Below are 24,757 nucleotides of genomic sequence, written 5' to 3'. Positions count from 1 at the left end.
CATTTCACTGTCATGAAAGGTTATGAAGGCCTGGAGGTATTACTGATCTATGAGTGGTAGAGGATTATGATCTGCAGTGCTGTGTGTGAAGGGCATAATCAAACCTCTTCTCTAAAGGCATGGTTTTTGCTCCAGAAATGTGTGGGAACTTCAGGTGAAGCAAGTTAAGTTCAAATTTCTCAATGAAATCCAGTGTGTGGCTTCTGCATGGGGAGTCCTTACCAGAAATACATGGCACATCCATAAATGACTGCTCAAGCACACTGGAGCAAAAACTGAATTCCTTCGACTTTGAAGTGAATGGGAGTCACTCATGTGCCTTCAGTCACCTGTGGGTATTTTCATGGGTGCTTGTGCAGGACTTTCCTCTACTCAGCTGTTGTATCTGCTTGGAAATACAAAGCCTCTGGCTGGTTACCTGTAGGGGTAAAACCAGTCTGCACAATATTCAAATACAGAAAGCTGAACAGTAAGGTGAATGACCTCAAATAGAACACACTGCACATGTACAAACATGTACAAGGTCTTCAGAAAGAACAGTTACAGCCTCTGCCTAGTGGCTTGTACAAAATTTTTTGTAATTCTTACCTTCTTGTAGAAATCAAATACATTGCTGAGTATGATAAAATTCTTAAACATTCCCCTTGCCCCTCAAAAAAAAACCTCAAAACAAACCAAAACCCAAACAACAAAAACCAAAAACAAATAAAACCCCCAAGATTACAGTTCAGATGCTATACAGTGTTAACCAAAATGTGAAAGTCAGGCTAATTGCCTTTTCAAAAAAATATTTTAGGAAGTTCTAGCCTTTCAATATGTGAGAAAGCTTAAGGAGATGTTTTGAAAAGTAAAAGCAGGCTGGCATCCAGGAGAGGATCTTTCAAGCAGTGACAATTGCATTGAAAAAAAGGCGGATGGATGGTGGGATGAATTAAGAAGTCAAGGTAATAAGGATGAAAGCTCTGAGGGCGGTTTGCAGGGCATGAATAAGACACGTAAGATGGAAAGAAGTCAGTTTGGATAAGCTTGAAATGCAGTGCCAGAAAAATAGCTTGGAACAGTGAAGTTGCAGTTTGTCTCATTTCCAAGCTGCTGTGATTACAGATTTCACAGGGCAGCAACCTGGCCTGCAGAGTCACCAGGAATCCTTGCTGCTGTGCACACAGATACTTCTATGCTTTTACCTTCCTGAGAAACGTGAGTGTTCCAAAAAAAAATACACGGAGCGATTGATTAGCTCAGGTCAGGGAGGCAAAAAAGCAGCGTGTTGCAGTGGTGCCGGCAGCGGCAGGGCAGGGTAAAGAGGCTTCAGTTTAATCCCGCAGCACTGCGGGCTGTGCGTCTCCCCCCAGCAGAGATCCTATAGACGGAGGATGCAGTCACATGATTGTTACTGCTTCCTCCCCATGACATCACTGCTGCTGCAGCCATACCGCCCAAGGAAGGATGCTATTAAAATCATTGCGATTGGGCTAAATGATGTTGCATTGCAGGTAAGCGACATAATTCTTCGGAAAAAAAATCATTTGCCAGTTGCTCTTGTGCTGCAGTCGGAGAGCTCCAGCTCCGTCGGGCAGAGTTTGTGCTGGAAAATAAAGCAGCACATTTTCTCTGCAAGCAGAGGGTTTGCAGGTGCAGAGGCTGCCTGCTGGCTCTGTGCTGATCTCCCGGCTGACATCTCCTCAGATGCTGCCAGATGGAGCTTTATAGCTAAAGAAGGCCTTTTGTTCCCCGTACTTTCCAATGGCTCCTTCGGGTGTCTGCGGAATTCTGTATTTACGTGAGCAGCCATCATCATTCAGTCGTGCAAAGAGAGCAGCAACAGAGTTTTGCTTGCATCCCCTGCCTTTTTTTTTTTTTTTTTTTTTTTTTGGATGCTTAAAGGAAGTTGCTGTTATGTCTAAGCTTATAAAGGAATGAGGATTAACTTGCCTGAGGGGTTAAGAGGTGTATTTGGGGAAAGAGGCTTTTCCTTAATTGTTAATTTTTGCTGATGTGCTTGCAAAGCACCTAGTCCGACAGGTTTCCTGCATAATTTCCTGTATTAAAAGGTCGGCTTTTCCTTGTCCTATATAAATATGAAAAATCCTTTTCCAAAAGGAACGTAGGATATGACAAGTGGATTTTTGTTCCCTTGCAAAATGCCGATCACCGAAAGGCTGAAAAATCTACGGCAAACCATGCTTTTGGACTTAATATTTGTGGAAGCAAAGTCCAGAGTCTGTTTTCCTGGTGTGGATGTTTAATTCTGTGCTCTGTACAAATACATGAATATATTTGTATATATATAATATATCTGTAAAGGAAAAATGGTGACTCTCCTGTGGGGCTTTTTTTTTTTCTGTATAGCTTTTAAAATACATTTTAGGTTTTTAAAATTCTTAAATTTTTTAAAATTTATTCTAACACAAATGTTATAGTGTGAGAAACTAAATTAATTTTGAGCTTATACTAGTCAGAAAAGAAAATTATATATATTTTTTAACAACTGTGATAAATAATTGTGTGCCTTTGCCAGAGAATAGAAGATGACTCAGCTGCAGCTTCATCAGGCAGAGAGTCAGGTGACTTTTTACTCCTGGTCTACAGGAAGTTTTTTTTTTTATTCTTCTAAATCCTGTTCTTTGTTCAAATAATTTTTTCCCACTATTGGAAAAATCTGAGAATTTGGCACGCCTAGAGCTTCTGTGTGCTCACCCATACATTAAGGGGGGATATTTTGGATCTCCCATGCCAAAGTAGATTGTACATCCTAGTGAAGGGTGAATTCTGGTTTCCAGTGATCAGGTGTTCCAGTTGTGTCAGGATCAGAAAATAAGGTGTGTGCAGGAGGAAAGTAGATAATGAATTATTGAAGTACAAAAGGACACTGGTTTTTCCAAACTGAAAAGAAAAATTTCAATTTTATTTTTCTTCAACAGAATCTCTCCTGTTATTTCAAGACCGAGCCTCTAAAGTGATAGAAATACAAACCTGTTGCTGCATGAGGTGATGGGGGCGGGAGGGAAATTGCATCCTGTCGGTGCCAATGCTGGGTTTCTTCTCCTTGATTCCTCCTGGAGTCCAGGCTGGCTCAGTTCTCTCCAGCACTGGCTGTGGGCCAAGCTGTGCTCTTCCTGCCCACCAGGCTCTCTGAGACTTGGCTCTTTGCCCACACAAGGAGCACAGCAGGGCTGCCACGCTCAGGTTCACAAGGGTGAGGGGTTCCCCCCTACTCTGGACCTTATGCAGTGCCCTATGGAAATATGTGCTGGACAGGAGGTCCCCTGGTCTCTGAATTTGAGTCAGACATCTGTGCAAGAAGACAGGGCACAGGGCACCAGCCTTATATGTATGCTGGGGGCCCTTGGAAATGAAGGATTTAAGTGCCTTAAGAGTTACTCGGTATTACAGAGGGACCTGGGTACATTTGGAGCTGGAAGGTGCTCTCCCTGGCAGCACTGGGGTGCTGTGTGAGGGCTCCAGCACATGGCTGCAGAGTGCTCAGCCCCTGTGCCCACAGGGGCCTCTCTTACTAAGGTTGTACCTTTTCAAAGGTAGTGGCTGGTAGCTTTTAAAGAGGGACCAGAGGAGGAGATAGGGAGTATTGACCCTGGGTTAGAGAACTTCCTTCCTATCTGCCTGAACCCAACAGGCTCCTCTGGAGCGCTGTAATCTCCTGGGGCTGGGAACTGCTTCATCACAAAGTTGTTTGCTGACCTGGAGGGCAGCATGAGCAGGACTGTGACTGTAGCCAGGTGCTACAGCAGAGGAAAAGGGGATGCTCCCAACCCTGAATCTCCTCCACAGTCCAGAGCCATCTTGCTTGTGTTGGAGATTGGTGTTGTGTTTTGTTCAGCCTCTCTCAGGCCTGAGCAACTCCTAGCTCAGCATAGCGCTCAACCCTCAGAAGTGGGTGGTGCCCAGAGGTACCAGTGCTTTTCCTGGTTGTTTTTGCCATCACGCTGCAGCTTTCAGGGTACCCAACAGGGGTGTGTGTGTGTGTGTTAATTTTTCCTCTTAGTGACAGGTTTTAGAGAAAGATTCCTAATTAATTTTTTGTGTGGGCGTACATACACACCAGGTGTTGGTTTTTTCAGCTTTCTTCATCTCTAGCCTGGCAGAACTAAAAATACACACATGATTATTAATGCCAAAAGAGAGACTCTGGCAGGGTAACACTAGGCTGTTTTTCCTAAAGCACTTTTAACATTTTGCTCTCAAGCATCACCCCAAGGAATGTATTTCCCCATCTTGCAGAAGCTTCCTCTCAGGGGGATGAAATAACTTGTCTGTAGCTGTGCAGCCCATCAGTATTGAATGCAGCAGTGAAAGCCAGTGCCCTGTGAACAGGAAAACATTACCCTCCTGTGTGAAAGTGACCCACAGCCTCCACTCAAATAATGAGAAGTGATACAGTAGAACAGATTAATGGCTTCTCTAATGTAGGTTTATCAGCTTTATTTCAAGCTGAAGACTTAAAAAGGTTTTCAGAGGGGTCCACTGAGTGCCACTGAACATCCCATTTCTTTCCCATGGAAGAGATGTCAGGAGTAACTGTATACCAGGGCACTTCCCTTCTGACACTGCAATTCTGCGCTCTCTGCACGCATTCACTTTTTCTTTTTGCAGTTCCAAACCTGCTTTTCCCCCTTAATCTTAAAATTTTCTTAATGAAGAGGCAAAGAGCAGAACTAGAACATGAAATTTGGTGCTGCAAAACTCAGCTGCAAAGCTCCTTCATGAGGAGGAAAAACTGTGTAGCACCCCTGACTCTTCAGATGTGGCTTAGAGCTCCGTGGCAGTAAAATCCTTGGGTTCAGAAGGGAAATTCCCCCTCTTTTTTGCGAAGAAGAGGACTTGAGGGAAACCAAAGATAGAAACCATTTATGCTCCTACACTGTTAGGGCTGGTTTCCTGGGTGTCCTGTCTCCTGAAATGCGGTTTCTTACCCAAGAGTTTACCTTATCAAATAAGTTTCCTTTCGAGAAGTGAGGGGGGTGTGGGGTTGATACAGCTCATGAGTCTTGTCTGCCTAAACTTCTGGGCTGTTAGCAGAGGAGCATCCTTTAACAGATATTTCAGCTCAATTTCAAAACTGCAGATGAATGTTCCAGAGGCAGTGATGCTTCTCTCGTGCTTTTTCCACCCTCAAAATCTGCACTAACAAGTCAATTTATTGGAGGGACCTTTAAGACTCACTGGAAACAGAGATGTGAGTTTAACATTTTTTTATATAGAGCCAATTTTGGTAAAAATGCCATTTGGAGCTTGCAGGGAAAGAGTTGAGTTTTTTTTTTCCCCTTTCCTTTCTGACATAACTGAAAAGCTGAACTAATTTTGCTCAGACTTTCCAAGAAAACTTGAAGGGGGAGCAGGGACATGATATTTCATACCAAAAGAAATTGTTTTCTAAAGGGAGAGTCATTGTGGGAAGGAGCAGGGAGTGGGTGTGGGGGTGTGGTTTACCCCTCAGAGGAAGAGAATTTCTCTCAGGAGGAGCAAAGGAGAAGAGGGGGTCTGGCTGTGCTGGAAGGGTGGGCAGCCCTGTTGGTTGGGTGTCAGGTCCCGTCCATGGTGCCCCGTGCCTCTCTTCACCTCTGCTCCTGGCCTGCCCTGTTCTCTGTGCTCAGCCCCTGAACTTGTGTGGTGGCTGAGGAGGGGCAGCTGGAGGCTGTGGTTTGGTCAGAAGAGTGCCTCAGTTTTCTGCCTTTTATCCCAAATGTTCCCTCCCGCCTTTCCCTTCTCTCCAAGGCCCTCTCCCCTGTGATCTGGCGCTCTGTGTTTTTTGAGCTCTGGCTTCATAACTTTTTCCATAGAGGTTATTCAGGGTAAAGCTGCACATCAAAGATGTGATTGTATTTAGCTTGACCACACTATCATAGCTGGAAACTCCATAATATGTGGTGGTGGGGCCATACAATAAAATGGTGCAATATTTTACAGTACTGTTTCTGACACTGCAGCCTGCCTGTGCCAGTGTGGTGAGAGGCTGAGGGTTTGCAAGGCTATTTACTTCTATTTGGAGGAGGTGCAGTTAGTCCTTGAATTGTAGGAAAGGCATTTGCCAATTTTAATATCTTGTCTTTCCTCTGTATTTTCTCAATTTCTAGGGAATTTTTCCCCCATATAATGTTTCAGAAAAAGGGCTGTAAGTGGGTTCAGCATTTTCTGCTTTTCCCAGGAGTCTGAAATTTATTACTCTGATTCAAGGACATTTTTATAAACTTCATCATTAAGGCAGGAGGTCAATAACTCGTTTGGCTCGCTCAGTCTGAAGCTTTGAAATTGAATAAGCTTAAATTTTTAAGTATTTTATTATAAAATTTAATTATAAAATTTAATATTAAATTTTTAATATTTGTAAATATTTTTCAACCTATAGAAAATGACCCATTTAACTTGCTGGGGATTCAGCCTGCTTGCTTCTGCTGAAGAATTTTTCCTTGTAAAATCACCACCCAACATATCTTACTTCTTGTTGAGAATAATGTTTAATAACTGTTTACCTACTTGTTTACCTGTCTCCTATATCTCAGCATTGCAATTTCTAAATAATCTTCTACATGGCAGGTGGTGGAAGGGGGAATTACATCCACACCACCTTGGCCTTCCTTGGTCTCTTCTAGGCTAAACAGACCTCAGTCTCTGACCCCTCCCCAAAAGACACACACCCCTAATCATCTCCCTCTGCTTTTCATTCATGTCTTTCATGGTGACCTGGTTAATAATCTTGCTCGCTGCCTCCTTGGCTGTCAGGCCCATTTTCTCTGGCCAGGTGGTGCTGAAGGCCTGTGGTATGACCACGCTCAGCTCTAGGAACTTTCTCCCTCAGCCTTACCCTCTTAGGGCTCTGTCTGAACCCTGACCCTTCCAAACCATTCCATGGTTCCGTGATCCAGCTCGCTCTGCTGGCAGCACTGGTCTGTTTGCCTGGGTCCAGGCCCTGTGAGGAGAGTGCTCTGTGTCCATCTCTGTGACTGGACCTAAATTCCTTGGGAGTGGGGCTGGACGGATGCTGGCAGAGCACCCAGCTCTCGGGAGGAGGTGCCTTTGTGTGACAGATCACCTTGAGCAGATGAAGGCCACAAGGCTGGGCCACCATGCTTGCTCCTTGGAACAGCCAATACAAGTATTAGGGGCACAGAGTGGCAGAAGCATCTGCCAGTGCAAATGGGTCTTGTGAGCATTGTCAATAAAATGTCATTGTTCATTACAGACTACTATAGAAAGTAAGGGATTTTCACAGCCCCCATGCTTCTTCACTTTTGCAGTAACTGCTGTCATGTCACACCACATGAGCGCAGCCCATCTGACCAACAGTTCAGGTCAGTGGTGGGCTCAGCTCTGATGGAATCATGATTCAAAAGCTTTGTGTCTGGAGTAGGATCTCCTGTTTTATCACCATGAGCGTGTTGGTACTAGAGACACATCATGTTCTCCTTTGGTGTTCTGGTTAATGCATTACACGTTTTTTAAGAGATGGAACAGGTGATGCTTTGGACACCCCAAAAAAGGCACCCCACATGTCAATTGAGAAACTTGCAATTGGCACTTAGGCTTCTGCTTTCTTCTCCCAGCCTCCTGCCAGGTTCACTTATTCCTTATGCCACAGCAGAAGAGAGGTATTCTTTGTTGCCTGCATCCTGTCATGTGTCACATAGCAGCCCCCCACTTCAAGGGAAACAGCAAAGCATGTAGGTGAACGTCTGCTGGAAACATTTGAAGTGTTGAAGTAATTCAGTAACTGTGATCTGTTGAAAGTAACTTGAAACTTGTTGGAATTGCATTAAAAATCATACTGGCTGCCTCAGTGCAATGTATCCAATTAAAACAGAAAACAGGATGAGGGGAATGTAGCATGGAACTAGCATGTCTAGGAGCAATAGGCCAGGGCCAAGACTTTTCCTTTGATGACTGTTCAACTTCTTGTTTTCCATCAGTATACTTTTCAGCCTCTTTGAACCATGGGCTGTTTTGGTCTGCGCTTGCCACGTCAAATACATTTCATATCCGATCAGTCAGCATGCTACCTAGAATGTCAGTTCACTGACAGAGCTCTTCTAGCTGTGACTTTACATTTGCACATGCTATAACAGTGCTCTAAAGCTGAGAGTTTGTCAGCATTTTCACTGTAAATATGATTTATCGCTCTTCTATAAAACTTAGCTGCAAGCTGATCAAAGTCAAGTGACGAGTTTACTCACTGTGAGACTTGCAGAACAAATAGGACCCTAAATATGATAATACTACTACCTTTTGGTTCTTTAGAAGATAATAAAAAATGAGTAAATGTAGTATCTGCTGTGCTTGTTGGTGTGTTCTGGTCCATCAGCAGCTCTCTGTGTTCTGCACCCTGGCTTCTGTAGTTTGTTTGCTTGAATCTCTTCTTTGCTCTCCTTATGTGTTTAAAAATTATCTGGTTTCCTACAGTCATGAAGCTTCACATAAAGGCTGATATTTGGACTCTTACTTCCAGCTTGCTCTCATGCAGCTCCTCTGACCTTTGCAGGGTAACTAACTCCTTTTGGCTTCAGAATACTGTGCACCAAGCATGTCTAGCTGGGAAATCAGGGGCTGACCATAAGATTGATCTGGCCCAAGATTTCTGGAAGATGTCTAGGGCTTTGTGTCAGCCAGAAAAACCTCTATCAGGAGGCACAATTGTTAGTCTAACACTGTGGCCTCTCTTGACTCAGTTCCTGCCAGGACTTTGCTACATCTACAGGAACACAGTAGTCTGGCATGGGTCTAAATGCAGGGAAGTCTGCTAACCCGTGAGTTCCAGAGATATGTGGTTTGGTCAGGTTTCTTGATTTCCTAGTTCAGTTTTTAGAAAGAACCTGTTTGCAATTATTAAAGCAGAGTATTGACACACAGGTTCAGTTGTAGATACAGTAAGCTAGTTAGTAAAAATGAGTGCTCACTGTTAAGGAATAAAATGGCTGGTGGAACTCAAAGTGGATAAAGGCAAAGCAAAGGGGAAAATGTCCCTAAGAGATTACAGAATGATGGGCTCCAAACTGGCCACTGTCTCTCAAGGAGTCACAGCAAACTGCTTAGTGTTGGATGTATGCCCCAGGAAAAGCTGGTAGAGTGCCAGAAATTATTAGGAATAGAATGTGGGGACTAAGCAGGAAACAGCCCTTGCACAAATTATATTGCATTAGCATCTGTAAAAAGAGTGGAAAAGGACAGCAAGGAAGTCTAAGATATGGAACAACAAAGGGACAAAATACTAATGTATTGACAGTTCCTCAGGAAGACTCAACACCTTTCAGTGTATACAATAAGCTCTGTCAGAGCATCCAAATCTCTTAGATGCTGAGGTCTGAGGAGCTGCATTTGTAACTAGTTCTGTATGTCATGGTATTGCCATGTTTTCTTTTGAACTGGTAGTGTTGCACTCATTAGACCAGATGAAGATGTCTACCTCTGACATCTCTTTGTGATCAATAAACAGAAATTATCACTTCTGGAAAGTAATCTTTCTCATTTTAATGTAAGCAGTTCATTTCCTGTCATCACCTGTGAAAGGATGGTTTTAGTGTCCTGAGTATAGTGCAGATTTGTCATGCTAGATGAGACAACCATGACTGTCCATGCTTTTGCCATCATGGGGATGTGTTGCTGCAGAACACCTGGCTATAATTCATGTTCGGATGAGGTTAATTTGCCCTTAATTTATGTGTAGTAAAATATCTGTAACTGACTGGTGTAAGGCTCCAGTTCTGAACTCCAGATCTGAAAGCATCTCTGCAAGCTTCGCTCAGAGGGCAAGTTAGCTTATCCTGAAATAAACCTTGGAAATTATTACAGATGCCAAAGTAAGGTGAAAGAAATACATGCCAAATAAAGAGAAAGAAAGGGGTACTTACAGTGCTTGGTGATAGGATATAAGATGGAAACTCTCTAGTACTCAGTTCTAAAGTGATGTAACTAGGTTTTATTTACTAAAATTGTGTTTTGCATAATCTGATATCACATCTCTGCTTTCAAAAGCGTAGTACCTGAAGTGAACTTTAAGGCTGGCAATCATCCAGTTCACTGCAATTTCCAGGTACTGGTATGCTACCTGGAGCTCAAAGTTCATTTGTTTTCTTAGTCTTCCATGGCCCTGTGGTCTCTAGAACATTTTTTCTCTCCTTGGACATGTTGTGTAGCACGTATTTTTGGGATAGATTCAGACTGAGATTGTAATTATCCTACATACTTGTGGTCTGGCATGTTATTATCCATCACAATACTGTCATGTGCTGGGCATTGACAACGTACTTAAAAAGCTATTTTTTACGTGATATAACTAGCATGTTGGGTAATTTTCTTGTGGTATAAAGAAACTTTGCCAATGCTTTCAGTTTCCAGAAGAGTTTCCAGAGGTTTGTTTATTTAGCAGAGGGTGCTGCCTTGTACAGGCAGACAGTTTGAGCTGCATGTTCTTTACAGGTCCTTCTTTGCTTTATGGGAAGAATAGGATGAAACAAATGATCTGCAAAGTATCAAGATTTTACAAAGTAATAGCATAGTCTAATCCTTTCACTTCATTTCAGCTTCCCTTTCCAGTCCTCTTACAAGACACTGAGCTCAGCATCCCCTTGCAACTTCAGCTCCTGTGGTCAGCCACATCATCCCACCTTCAGATTCTCATTTCACTTAGCAAACGTGGGAGCGTGCTCTCACCTGCTTGGCCAAGTATCGCTGTTCTCAGCTGTCACTCGTCTTAACTTCTGCTTTTTAAATCACCCCACTTTTGTGGCAGCTTATTTGTGCTCTTCAGCACTGCATAGGACACCTGCTCTGCATTGAGTTTCCTTCCCCAGGCTGTGATTCACTTGCTCGATTCTCTTTCAGACAAACACGCCGTGGTGCTTGGAGATTACTTGATTTCCTCATTTCAAAGGGCTTCTATTAATGGTATAATGGTGACCTGCTGGTTGCCTGTAAGATAATGTTTTTCTCAGCTGCTTGTACTCAGTACATTGTCTGTGTCACCTGAAAACCCTGCACTGTGGAGAGCAGAGACTGACAACGCTGAGTATTCATACTCACCACATTGCCTAAGTCACCACTAAAGCAAAAAATTACACGGTGAGGTTTCAAGTAAAACGGTTGAAAATGAGGAGAGGGGGAGAAAAAAGACACTAAGAGGGCTGAGCAGAGCATCAGGGTTTGTGGACAGTCCACTAAAAGGTTATCTGCTACATTTTTGCCTGTTCCAATTACAGAGTTGGGAAATTTCCTCACAGTTTCAAAGATCCAAATTCTTGTGAAATTCCCATTTCTGTACCGGATGGAACAAAGTGGGTGGCAGTCATTGGTGCTGTGCTGGCCTCATCAGTGACCAGTAAAAGTTTCCTTGTGTCTGTCAAGGAGCTATAGACTCTGCAGGATGTGTTCTTTACAGCCCCTAAAGTCTGTCCCTATTCTTACATGTTTTTCCCTTGTAACTCCATGATTACAGTTTGTTTTTAGACATATAATATCAGATTACAAACCCTAGATATTCTCTGGAAACCCCCATTTCCCAGGCATCTCTTTTAGGATGGGTGAGATTAACCATCTTTAGAACAACACTTTGTTAAGTGATGTGGAAGTGCACAGCTGCCTCCTCCAGTCCCAGCCCAGGACTCCCCTGCCCAGATGCTGGAGCTCTCCTGGACCCAGCTGCCACTTTCTCATCTGCAGATTCAACTCATGCTGAGCCTGTATCCCAGACCACACACACAATAGCTCCCCAATTAGCAGGAGTAATGGGGTTTGTTTCTGCTCATGTTCTTTGTGCTTGCTCTGTCAGGTTTGTGTCTCTTGTGTATTTTGATTCTGGTTCCTCCTGCACTGACCATCTTGTTCCAATGTCCCTGACCAGACCACCTTGCTGGAATAGACATTCTCATTCTCCAATGTGCCCTCATCCAAGCTCCCATTAAATGCCTCTGGTAATTTTGTTGCAGTTTGGGGACAGGTATCTTTTATTTCTTCTTGCACTTTAGTAGGATATGTGGTGGATTTGCTTTCTTAAAAGCAAATATGAAGAGTTTGTGTGAGCCCCTCTTTGTGTCAGCAGAATGTTCATGCTATCTTCACTTGTGAGGCTATTTCAGAAAACTTGGTCCTGAAGTGCCTGACAGAGCTGCTTGAATTTATTGACAAACTTCTTTTTCCTCTAGATACAGATCCTAATATGGTCAATGCAGGAGACATGAATGGTTCAGGCAACCTGATGGATTTTCTGGACGAGCCTTTTCCCGACGTTGGAACTTACGAAGATTTCCATACCATCGATTGGCTGCGGGAGAAATCGCGTGACACTGACCGCCATCGCAAGGTAGCGGTGTCGGGCTGTGGTGCATCCCAGCCCCGGGTCACAGCCATCCTGGCAGTGACTAAAACAAGCCTTTTCACAAAGCCATTGCTTCCTACCTTGTTCCACGACTTGAGGAGAACTAAACATGTAGATGTGGGATGACTTGAGGAGAGCTTTCAAATATATGGACATGGGATATCCTGAGTTTGTAAATATGAAAGGGCTGCTGCAACTTAATGAGCTTAATGATGCTTAATGAGCATCTCTGGGTAAATTATTAGGACTGAAGGAAGTAGAGAATGGAGAAATTGTAAGCACCTTATAGGAGTTTAATTATTTTAAACTTTGTACTCTGAAACTGTCAACCCAAATCAGCAACACATCTATTTGTGTGTTTAATTTCAGATTACAAGCAAAAGTAAAGAATCCATATGGGAGTTCATCAAGAGTTTGCTGGATGCCTGGTCAGGATGGGTTGTAATGCTTCTCATAGGACTGCTGGCAGGTATGTACGTGGTAGTGCTACAGCTATGCCTGAAGCATCTCACCCAAGCTGCTGTAGTACCATCTGCTTCTCTCTGTACACTATCTATCCATTGATGGTTCTTTTTTTTTAATTTTAAGCTAAAAAGAGAGTTTTGCATTCATGCAGTTATGATCCTAAATAAAAATACCCACTTGAAAAGCCTCCTTTTGAGTGCTGACCTAGAATAAAAATGTTTTCACCAGTAGAGGGATTATTCTGTTGCTTTGGGAAACCTGCATTTGTGTGCTTCATACTCGATGGGCTGCTTTGACTTTCTGAATCTTTGCTTTGCAGAAGTCAATTTTATTTTTAGGATTTTTTTTTTTCTTGTCATCACTTTAATTCTGCAAGTAAAAAATATGATGTGGGGAAAATATTGGTTGTGGACACTCAAAAGGGGAGTTTTATAAACTGCTATTTCCACTGGGTTATCTTCTTTATGTATGCATGAAGGCAAAATACAATTTCAGACTTGGTTTCAGATCTGCTTCCAGGCCAGACAGACATTACATATTTAACAGCCTGCTCAAACTCACATGGCAAATTCATTAATTTCCTCAATTTCTCCTGTCTTCTCCTCAGTTTAACACATCTTCCTGCTTGGAAAGCTGCACTTCTCTGATCCAGCCCAGACAGCTGCCATTTTTTATGCTTTTTCAGTGATGTCAGGGTGCTCCTGTGTCATGTTGCTTGGTAAAAGCACCATGTGAAGTTTCCCAGTTTCCAAGGGGTGATGGGAATTTCCTGCTCAGCATCTGTCAAGTTAATATCTTTATTACAGTTGTTAGGAGCCTCAGCAGTACTGGTAAAGTTCTTGGGAAAACATTTCTGAAGTGACATGTTTGGCAAATTATGTAATTTCATAGACATGTAATTGTTTCCACAAAAACTTTGTTGGGAGAGTGAGATGGGAAGAGACTCAGGGCTGCTGAGTCCTGCCTGAGGGGTAGGGTTGGTCTCATCTGGGATGAAGAATTCTGCCTGCAAATAAAGTTAGAGCAAGCCCTTGAGGGCTCTAGTGACCTCAGTAGTCCTCTCCTCATAGAAGGAATATGATAAATATGCACCCATTCCCATTTTAGTAAAAACATTCTAGAAGGTTTTATTCAGTTCTAATTTGCAGTGAAACCTCGTGCTGAAATCCTCAAGGCTGTTAAAAGCCAGAGTCCTCTGATAAGCCCTAGCCCTGATGTGCCCAGCTTGGGAATGGGGGTTGAGGGTAAGCTACAGCTGAGCTCTGGTAGCTTGTGCAACATTTTCATGGGTGCAGAGCATCGTGTTTTATCTCAGAGAGTCAAACCAAATTAGTCAGGTATCTCAACCAGGTTTGGGAAGGGAGGAGATGCTGGTGCAGTCAGGAGGCACTTACTGTTGTTTTCCTCTCTTAAAATATTGCCCACTCAGAGAAGAAAGCGTGCCACAAGGGCATCTGTGTGATCAGATGGGATTGTGTGGACCAGCCTGGTTGCTCCTCTGCTGAACAGGCAGATGCTACTGCTGCTCCAAGGGCAGCCCTGGCTCAGTAGATGGACTCTGGGTCCAGGAATTACTGGAGGCAAGCAGAAAGTATGGCAAGGAGTGGGAGACAAAGGGAAAAGTGGCAGCAGCAGTACTCAGGACATCAGAGCATTCTGCCCCTGCTATCCCTGTGCTGGGCATGGAGGACAGCAAGGTGGGACTCTTGGGAAGAAGCTGTCAAGGGCTTCCAAAGGTTTCCAAAAGCATTTGGGTCATTTACCCAGGCCCAGGATTTTAAAAGGAGCTTTACTGATCTAGAAGCCTAAATCCCATTGATTTGGTAAACTTTGTCTTTCAGATTTTGGAGTACCTCAAAGCTGCTCCTCTACTGCCAGCATGAGCCAGCAAGGCTGAAAGGAGCAATCCCTGTTCTCTAGTGCATCTGCCACTGGGCCTGTGCATGTGTAGCTGCACTGGGCGAGTGGATACTGGCTCTGACTTGCTAGAAGAAATGGATTTTGGCCAGATTAGTTTTCAGTTGATTTGTGGGCTCAACAGTGCTGGTCATCACAGAGCCACAAGCAAACAAAATACAGGTGATGGGGGCAGGAAGGAGAGGACCATCCCACTTGGCAGTACGAGACATATATCACATCATACATACACATCTCTTGTCTTTTTTGGAGCGTCATCAAACCTGCATCCTTTGTTAGTCCCAGAAAAGTGTAGGTAAGAAAGGGATGTCTGGAGGGGGTTCTGCTCTGGGTCCTGCTCACAGCAGAGCCAGCTTTAGGGTTACAGATAACACCAATATATATTGAGAATGTAACAGCAGCCATTGGGATCATATCATAGTTTCCTGTGTGAGGGTGCACACATTAATTAGCCTGAGCAGAGCCCCTCACTGCTTCCAGTCTGTGGCAAGTGCCCACAGGACCTTGAACATCAGGCTGGAGTGAGATGATGGTGTATAACACAGTCAAATGGCAGGAAGGGCCCTGAGGGACTCCTGGAAATGAGGTTTTGATAGCCAAAGCTTGCTAGTTGCAGAAGGAAGGGAAGGAATGGTAAAACCCACAAATGTTGTTTAGTGGGGAGATCAGATGAAGACTGTTCACACAATGATCTAGAAAAAGATACTGAGCACTACCTGGGCCTGTCTGAGTCAGAGCTTCCATGCTTTCCTCATATTAAGCAATGTATGCAGAATGATCCTAAAAATTTACATATGGGTGCCATAATTTTAGACATTTGTTTTTAAGTAATGTAAACTCTGAAGGTTACAGAGAACGTTAATGATCCATCAGGAGGCGCAAGAGGCACAGCATTTGGTGATCATGTTCAAGAGATGAAAATTCCTTGTTTCTGAAACTTTCAGAAAATTGGAGGAGAATTTAGAGCTCACTGCAAAGAAGGAAGCTATACATGCTGATGTTGCCAGCAGTGCAATGATTCATCTAGCAGTATGCTTCATTGTTTCCATAGAAACTTGGGAAAAATGGAAAAGGATAACCAAGATTAAGTCAAAATCTTCAGAAAGAAAATAATTGTTTGACACATCATCACTCCCTTCTGCAGCCTTTTCTTTTTTTCTTTTTTTCTTTTTTTCTTTTTCTGTTTTTTTCCTTTTTTCTTTTTCTGTTTTTTTCCTTTTTTCTTTTTTCTTTTTTTCTTTTTTCTTTTTTCTTTTTTCTTTTTTTCTTTTTTCTTTTTTTCTTTTTTCTTTTTTCTTTTTTCTTTTTTCTTTTTTCTTTTTTTCTTTTTTTCTTTTTTTCTTTTTTTCTTTTTTTCTTTTTTTCTTTTTTCTTTCTTTCTTTTTTTCTTTTTTTTTTGTGTGTGTCATCCTGTCTAGTATATCTGTATAGTTCTTCAGATTATTTTTATGTAACCAGCTTTTGGACCCAATTGTGTGTCCCAGCTGCTGGGGAAAGGGGAGCAGGAAAGCCCCCACCCCAGCTCCATGTAATTGCATTTTTAGCAGGAGCCACAAATCTATGTTTTGGAAACATAAAACCAAAGCAGTTTGCATTGTACAAAATACTTTTTTCCCCAGTATGTTGGTATGCATCGATAAATTCTGTTCAAATCAATTAGCAGTTTCTTGAAATTTTATTAGTAATTACTTGTAAAAGTAACGATGACTTCTGTTTTCCACTGTATATGAGAGGGATCTGGAAAACACGAAATGCCTCTTCTGTCAGTTGGTGGTTTAATTCTCTCCAGAAAGTGTGGAGATAGGGACAGAACACCCAGGTCTGCCTCTCTGTGTTCTGGCTGCTCCCAGCCTCCCATTCCTGCTGCTCCTGCATTCCTGGGGACCACCTGCCCGGAGGGTGCTGCTGCTGAGCCAGGTTGTTATCACTGATGGGAAAATGACCTAGAGAAGGAGAAATTTTTCTCTTTTTGTGTCTGGCCACAGCAAGGTCGTCTGTGTCTGTGTCTAATGGCCACCGGGTGTCACTGTAGCTCTGTGCAAGCACCGGCTGACGCTGAAATCAGCCTTGTGGAACAGGCAGGGTTTGAAAGATAATTTTATCCTGCATGTCCAGATTGCTAATCAATGTACACACACATCAAAAGCCCCATTCTGTTAAGTTCATAAGTCAGAATTTGGCATCCACGTTGTATCTGTAATGAAATCATCCTTCTGACTGGTTGCTGTGTTGGGACCAGTAAAGCTGTACATAGAAACACATATCCTTCCATTACCCCTGAAACCCACAGTGAGGTTTGAGACCTGTGGCCAGGTGTGTGTATAGAGACCCTGCTCGACGTCCTCCCCATCTCAGCCAGATGGGGAACCTGCCTGGGACAGGCTGCAGGCCTGACATTGGTTATAGCTCCCCTATTTGGTCATCAGTCAGTATGAAAATGATAATGTTTAAAATAAAAGCTTATGAGAAAGCATTGAAGGTCAGAAAAACTTGTTATTGCCCCTGGTTCTTTGGTATATTTGTATTTATTGATGCAGGGAATAGTTTGGGTTGGAAGGGGCCTTTAAGGACCATCCTGTCCAACACCCCTGCCATAAGCAGGGTTATCTTCAGCTGGATCAGGTTGTTGAGAGCCCTGTCCAGCCTGACCTTGAATGTTTCCAGGGATGGGGCATGCACCTCTCTGAGCAACTTGTTTCAGTCTTTCACCACCCTCATTGTAAAAAAACTATTCCCTATATTTAGCCTAAATCCACCTCTCTTGGTTTAAAATTGTTAACCCTTGCCCTATTACAACAGTAGAAAGTCTGTCCCCATCTTTCTTATAATCCCCCTTTATGTTTTGGGAGGCTGCTAGGAAGTCTCCTTGTGACCTTCTCTTCAGGCTGAGAACACAGCCTTACATTGCACCTGCTTACCCAAATCACAGGTTTTATTCTTTTATTGGAATCAGATATATTGTCCTTGCAACTTGATTATTTTTAATGCCAGCATTTCTTTTTCTGCATTTCTTTTCCCAGGTACATTAGCTGGAGTGATAGATTTAGCTGTGGATTGGATGACAGACCTGAAAGAGGGTGTCTGCCTGTCTGCCTTCTGGTACAGCCATGAGCAGTGCTGCTGGACGTCCAATGAAACCACATTTGATGACAGGGACAAATGTCCCCAGTGGCAGAAATGGTCTGAACTGCTTGTGAGCCAGTCTGAGGTATGGGAGGCCTGATTAGCCTGGGGTCGCAGCAGGCCAGGCAATGCCCTTTTTCATACTTGCTGATGTTCCCTCCAGAGAGTTTCTCTGAAAGAGAAAGTAATGAACTGAGCACACTGCAAAAAAAGACATTTCCACAAGCGCTATCTGCTTAACTTGAAGGAGGTCCTGTGGTTTCAGTGCAATGGAAAGTGAAAAACTGTGAGACTGCACTCTCTTTTTATCAGTATTAAGCTAAAAGTGTTTCATAACATGCATAGCATAATCACCAGGGGACCTGAGCTGCATTTTCTTTTTTCCTTTTAAACATAATTTTATGGAACAAAAAAAAGAAAAAAAAGAAAAAAAAGAAAAAAGATGAGCACTGAAAAATACATTTATGAGGATATTTTTGGGATTGCAGATGGGGTTTTATGTATTCTGATACAGGGAGCTGCATAAGAAATGCTTGTTTATCCCTTGCAATCAGTTTCTCTATGGCACATCAGGAGACTTAGCTAGCACCAAAAACTGGGGAAAGATTGGGCTCCCTGGGGGTGGCCAGAGAGAAGAATTTGCAGGGGTGTTGGACAGGAGGAGAAAAAGCTGATCTGGACAGACATGAAACTTACATTTTAAGATTTTTTTTTCTTTTACACTTTGTTTTTCATAATTGTAATTTTAAATACAAAGAATGCTGTTTCAAAACAATGCAGGTGAAGGTTTCATTTTGAAAACAATAAGAAGAAGCCTTTCTGTATACCATTTGGCAAATAATACTTGTAAAAAAATACAAAAAACACATTTCATTTTCAGTCTAAGTTATTTAATGTATTGAATAATCTTGATACCTTCACAACTCAAATTTTTGGCAGAATTATTTTCTCAAATCCCTGCTTCCTCCTTACTTCTGACTTGAATTTGACAAAAATTGAATATGGTGTGCAGGTGTTTGATTTGGAGAGGTTGTCTCAGATCTTTCCCCACTGTGGAGGTTGTCTGGTCCTGCAGACAGTGTTTGAGGACATCATTGCCAGGCAAGTGTGTCATTCATGTTCCCTTCAGTGCTGCTTTAGGTTTACAGGACAAGAAGTAAGGTGTGGGAGTGTCTGTGCACATGTATAGCTCAATTTCCTACAGCTCTAATTAGCCCTGGTGGAAGTGGTGGGCTGCTCACTGTCCCTGAGTGTTCTCACCACATCATCAGAGACAAAAATCTCTCAGCATGGTTGCCAGTCACAGTGCCAAGCTTCCCTCTGCCAAGGTTTGCTAGGGTCACCCTGGCCTCCATCCACAGATGTTTTGGGTGGCTGTGTCTTTGTGACAGTGAAGAAATATTACCCTGATATAAAGCTACAGGGTGGGGCTGATGTTGTAATTTAAGAGAACAACAACAACCAGCCAACAACAACAAACCCCAAAGAAAATAAACAGCTCCCACCAAACAAACAAAAAAAAAACCAAACAAAAACCCAACACCAAAATCAAAAAAAATGTGGGAAGGGAGAAAGGAGGAAACTGTTAAAATTATTAGGGGATTTGGAAATCCTGTGCATGTGTTTAACATGTTGTTGGCTGGAATATAGGAAAGATGAATATCCTTAAGAAAATTTATTGCTTTCTCCTGCTTCTTGAAACCAGCTTTGTTGTGTGCTGTGGGCCGTTACAAAAGGTATCAGCCAGATCAGCACTGTGAAACTTCACTCACTTTGTGTTCAAACTGGGCTTCTCACCCCCTGGTGTACTGTCACAGTAAGACAAAAAAGAAAAGGTTCATCTTAACTTACTTGTAGTTACTTTCCTAGAACAGATGGGCCTCTAAGATCTGTGGGTTCCTGAGGGTCTGATGGAGGCTGTAAATATTATTAATATATCTGTCTGTTACTGTTATACTGAAATCCCAGGGAAAGCCCAATAAAAATGTGAATTTGGAAAGTAAAAATTCAGTTTTTTTCAAAAGGCTTATGATATAGGCAAGTTTTCTGCTGTATGGTTCCTGTAGAGGTAGAGGATTTTAGTAGGTATCAAAATACACTGAACTTGACTGAGTTTCAGAATAATTTTGCTGGGTTTTTTTCCTGTGTTTCACTTTGTGCCTGACATTTCCATAAGAGCCCTATAAAACAACAGTGTGCATTGGAGCACAATTTAGGCAAAAAGTATTTGGAACAGTTTCCCTAAAGGTACTCTGGTCAGACATGCCTTCCTTTTTTTATGCATGACTGTGATTCTTTCTTGTCATAGCCAACTACATTTGACATTTTGAGGACTGAGATTTAGATAGTTCTTCCTTGTGGTTTTGTCAATTTATGGCTGTGATAAACCCTGTACATACGTTTTCATGGAGAATTGTGACATTTCCTATGGCATCTCTTGAAAAATGTTTCCATTCCAGTGCTCCTATAAAACGAGCCCAAAGCAGAGGCTTGATATAAATTATTATGGAAAACATAATAGCCCATTAGACACCTACCAAGCTATGTTTTCATCCCTAATCATGATTTTGTAGGCCAATTATCCTTCACCCTTCTGGTCTTGAACTACTTCCAAAGAGGGGCAAAGAGAATTTTTTGGTGTGAGAACATTTCAAAACCTCAAATTCACTGGCAGATCAAAAGGTCATCAGACACCACTGGTGAGCTGGACTTTCCCTGTTCTGCAGATTCAGTTTGGTCCCAACACCAGCTTCACTGGAGCTGAGGATCCCATTTTTGATGGCTTACACGTATCCAGGGCAGAGGAAAGGACCCTGTGTCTTCCATGGATCATGACACTGGATCCAGCAATTGACTGAATTCCTATCCCAGGGCTTCTGGATCTCCTGTCATGAAGCTGAGACCTGCAGGGCAAGGAAACCCCTCTAAACCTGGAACCCACTTCCCAATTTTGCAGCCTTGAACCATCAGTTTTGAGGACACACACTGCTGTAACACCCATAGGAGAGAGTCTGCAAACTGTGATATCCCTATCGAGTCAGAGTTGAGCTCTGGGCCTCTGGAGTAACCATACATTGGAGAGCATCCTGAGGGATGTGGTTTATTTCCGTGTTCTGAGTTTGTGAGGGTTGTTTTCAATTGTGTTCCATTTGTATCTAAACTGGACTGACACCAGAGCTGAAATACTGCTTGGTCTTGCAAACTAAAATACAAAATTTGCTCAGTTTTCCTTCTCGCTTCATTACTGTTGCTTCTGGGGTGAATCTTTTGAGCTGTCATGGGAAAGGTCATAGCAGGATCAGCTCTGCTGGTGATCTGCTTCAGTCTCTGATTCCAGTGTACATGCTCAAGACTTTCACTGATTCACAGCCTTAGTAATGGCATGTAATGGATGAGAAACGAACCATTTGCTATACTGAGTTATTGCTACTTCACTTCCCAAAGGTTTTCATATTATTAATCATTAGAAGCTGCTGCAGTTGAACCTGCAGAATGCCAGATATCTGGAAAATGTAACAATGAAAGATGTCCCAAGGGATAAGATTGAACTGGCCATATGGACTCTTGTGGGGTCCTGCCACAGCACTCTAGGTGTATGTGTGACTGCAGTAATGAGCTGACAGAGTTTTCTTATGACTTTTGAGATGCAAAAGAAGAAGATGTAAAAAGAAACAAAGATAATTTTCCTCCAATGAATTTAGAAGAAAAACTACAGCTTTTGCTCAACCTAGTACGGCCAAATTTTTGTAATGGTGTTGGCCTTCTTTGGAGGTATTCCAGGTTCACACTGACAGGAGGATTTTACCCTGAGGCAAGATATCCAGAGTTTTCTCTAGAGGAAGAGTAAATATTGTCATAGCTGTTTGCAATTGAAAGCACTAGGAGAAGACATCCTTGGGACTGTCTTCAGCTGTAGCAACAAAGATCCCTGGTTACTAGAGCCGGATGTCAGTCACTGCAAGTGTGGGATCCATGACTGCTGTCTCAGGGCATTGGGGGATAACATTGTATGGCTTCAGCTTCCTGCTATCATCAGCAAAGCCAGCTGCTAACTTCAGCAAGCACCAGCTTAACAAATTGCCCTTCCTCCAGGTATATCCATAAAGAAAAGTGTTAGTAGTATCCTTACTGCATTTTCATTTGGACAGACCTGGAAAATGAAGCTAGCAAAAATCCATGCTGTTAAGAGTTGATTCCTTGAAGATTTGAAAACGGGGAGACTTCTCATCTCTAAATTTTTTTATGACTGGGAACAAGGCTTGGCCAGCTTTGTTAGCTGATACAATTGATTAATGCCTGTTTTCCTACTTGATTTATCATAATGTTGATATCCAGGCTGCTGTCCTGCAGAGCAGAGGCAGGGCCCCTGATGTTCTTGAGCAGCTGGGATTGCATCCGGTAGGAAGAGTTCACTTGGAGGTGAAGGATTCATACCGATGCATGCACTGAGATTCATCTCAGTTTTTTATTCTGTAGTGTCATGTTGCTACAGGATATTGTTTGAAGGCTTAAGCTCCTTGTATTGATTTGATGCTGCTGAGTAGATTCTCTTTTGTCCATGTAGGTGGGTTTTTGAAATTAATCTAAAAAAAAATGCATATGTAGAGGCAGAGGTATTCCAAGGCAGATTTTAACAAAAGTTTTGACTTGACCCTTGGAAAAAGGTAAAAACTTGAAGGTCACTATTAACTGTGCTTTCACTATGGCACTGCACAGTCGACCATTGCTAATAATCATTTGTGTTCCCATTCTGCTAGAAAAGCAGTTTGAAGATAGACTTATTACTGACTGGAATGATTTTAAAATATTAGGGCAAAAATTACTGAGATGTGTGAGTGGGTTTGCCAATCTATGTTATTTTCAAATTATTTTCAACCCTATCATTCAGAGCACTGTATAGAAAGAAAGGATTTATTTATGGTTTTACCCTTCCTGTTTGTGAACTGAACTAGCTACTGATATACACAGGGACGTTGTTTGAAAAGAGCAGCATCTGCATGGAGAACTTGAATACCATCCCTCAGAAAAATACATATTAGTCTCATTCCTTGTCCCCCACCATGGGATGAACACAGCAGATTCCTTCATTAGGTGCCTTTTCATTCCCTATTCCTTTGGCCCTTATGACATATTTGTTTGATGTTGTGGAACTTTATATGGGTTAGTTAGATTTTTTTAGTACTTGAAAGGTGCTCAGTTTAAGGTATTTGGGTCCCTCACAAACAGACTGTAAGGACTGGGTTAGGTATTTATTAGTTTGCTGCTTCTTTCCACAAGTAATGAAGTTGTTGGGAGTATATAGTTATTTGTCTTTCCTGAGGAAAAGCAACGCTTCCCATGTAAATGAAAAATCAGGCTCCATGCCATCATGATCCCTAGTAGAAGTGTGAGATTTGCCAATCTGCGCTTGTCTAACAATGTTTGTTACTGTTATTTTTCTAGGGTGCAAGTGCTTACATTCTAAACTATTTTCTGTACATTATGTGGGCTCTGTGTTTTGCTTTCCTGGCAGTCTCCCTGGTCAGAGTGTTTGCTCCTTATGCCTGTGGCTCTGGAATCCCAGAGGTGAGTTTCTTTTTGTACATGAATATCCAAAAAAAGCCAAGCAACGAGAGTAACAAAAAAATGACTTCATTTTCGCATTCCAGAACTGTACTATGAGATAGCATAGCAACAAGGAAATTGTCTTTCCATCTCATCTGCCTTCATTTCTTTTCTCATGTTTTTATGGTGATCATCTAGGTTTCTCATAGTAAAAAGTGTTCATATGTCCCTGTGACAGGTTAATGCATGTACTTGTTCATTGCCAGTGTGTGAATTAAAAATCAACATCTAAAAGAGACATACTCACTGGAAGATTATAGAGATTTTTTCCAGGATGAAATTATCTGGGCTAGTTACACAAGCACTTATTTTCTAGGCTAGACTCTAAATTAAAGCAAAATAAAGAGAAGAGGGAGTGCTACAAAGCTAAGGTTCCCTTATGAGGGCTGAAGATGCCCTCATTTGGGATGCCTGAAAAGTGTCTGGTGCACATCTTTTGCAAATAGTGTTCCTGAAGACAGAGTAATGTGAATTGTGCCACCATGACAACATTATAGCAGCCAAAATATCTACTTGATTTTTAATATTTTACATATTGAGCCTCAGTCCATGTTTAAGCTGTTAAATGAAGAACCTTGTAATTCAACCAGCAGAATTATTCAAAGTCTTTGAAATCAGGGTACTCTCTTGTTAAAAGTGCTATGGAACCACTGGAATTATTATTTAGGAATCTGGCAGACAGAATCAACAGCCCAAAACTTAGAAATCTTTGCATACTTTTGTTCTTGATCTCTAAGAGAAGCATCCAAATGTTTCCAAAAAACTCACCACAAATAATTTAAAATATTTGAATAATTTCCATGTTTCAAAGTAGTCATGTGTGCCTTTGTTATGTGTTTGATATATTTATGGTTTTTAAAAGTTTTCATAGTTAAGTATAAAGCCAGTTTCCAAGTGGTAAATCCCTTGTGCGAGGTGATGCTCAGCTCCAGCCCATTTCCAGACCTAGAATCCAAACCCAAATCCCACCCTGCAGCCTTTGTATCTTGCACATGCATTGTGCTCTTTCTGAGGCACTCACTAGCAGAATTAAGACAAAATGTGTAGAAACACGATCTTTTGGACTTTCTCATTTCATAATGCATAGCATAATGCATGCTTTTATGGCACAGTGATTCCAAATATCTAGAACTTTTTTGTGTGTTTTAACTGGGTAAAGTCTGTTGTTGTTTATTTGCTTTTTTTCTGCTTTGTTAAACTCAAATCCAGTTTAACTCTGATCTTGTAAGCCAAGGAAATACGTAAGAGTTTCATATTTCTATTGATCTCTGTGAGAGTCCTTACTGCCTGTTATGGGGACCACCCGTAACAGCAGTAAAAGTGTGGTCT

At 42.1% G+C, this 24,757-nt stretch overlaps 1 protein-coding gene across 2 annotated transcripts in view; it reads left to right on the top strand.

Moving 5' to 3' along the window:
- The first annotated feature begins 1,387 nt into the window (after positions 1-1,387).
- The window catches only part of CLCN4 (chloride voltage-gated channel 4), a 40,746-nt gene continuing 17,376 nt past the window's right edge, over positions 1,388-24,757 (top strand). The window contains exons 1-5 of one of the 2 annotated variants that reach the window (XM_015644247.2): positions 1,388-1,493; positions 12,147-12,304; positions 12,689-12,788; positions 17,722-17,909; positions 23,267-23,389. In XM_015644247.2, the coding sequence (XP_015499733.1) occupies positions 12,161-12,304; positions 12,689-12,788; positions 17,722-17,909; positions 23,267-23,389 (555 nt within the window). In that variant the 5' untranslated portion in view covers positions 1,388-1,493; positions 12,147-12,160. Of the gene's footprint in view, positions 1,494-2,970; positions 2,989-12,146; positions 12,305-12,688; positions 12,789-17,721; positions 17,910-23,266; positions 23,390-24,757 lie in introns of those variants that run through there. The other variant, XM_033512760.1, reaches the window with a different exon arrangement.

The sequence above is a fragment of the Parus major genome, chromosome 1 (genome assembly GCF_001522545.3).
Source record: "Parus major isolate Abel chromosome 1, Parus_major1.1, whole genome shotgun sequence".
In the NCBI taxonomy this organism is placed as follows: domain Eukaryota; kingdom Metazoa; phylum Chordata; class Aves; order Passeriformes; family Paridae; genus Parus; species Parus major.
The sequence above is the reverse complement of the archived record's forward strand: the minus strand, read 5'-3'. Positions and strand labels throughout refer to the sequence as shown.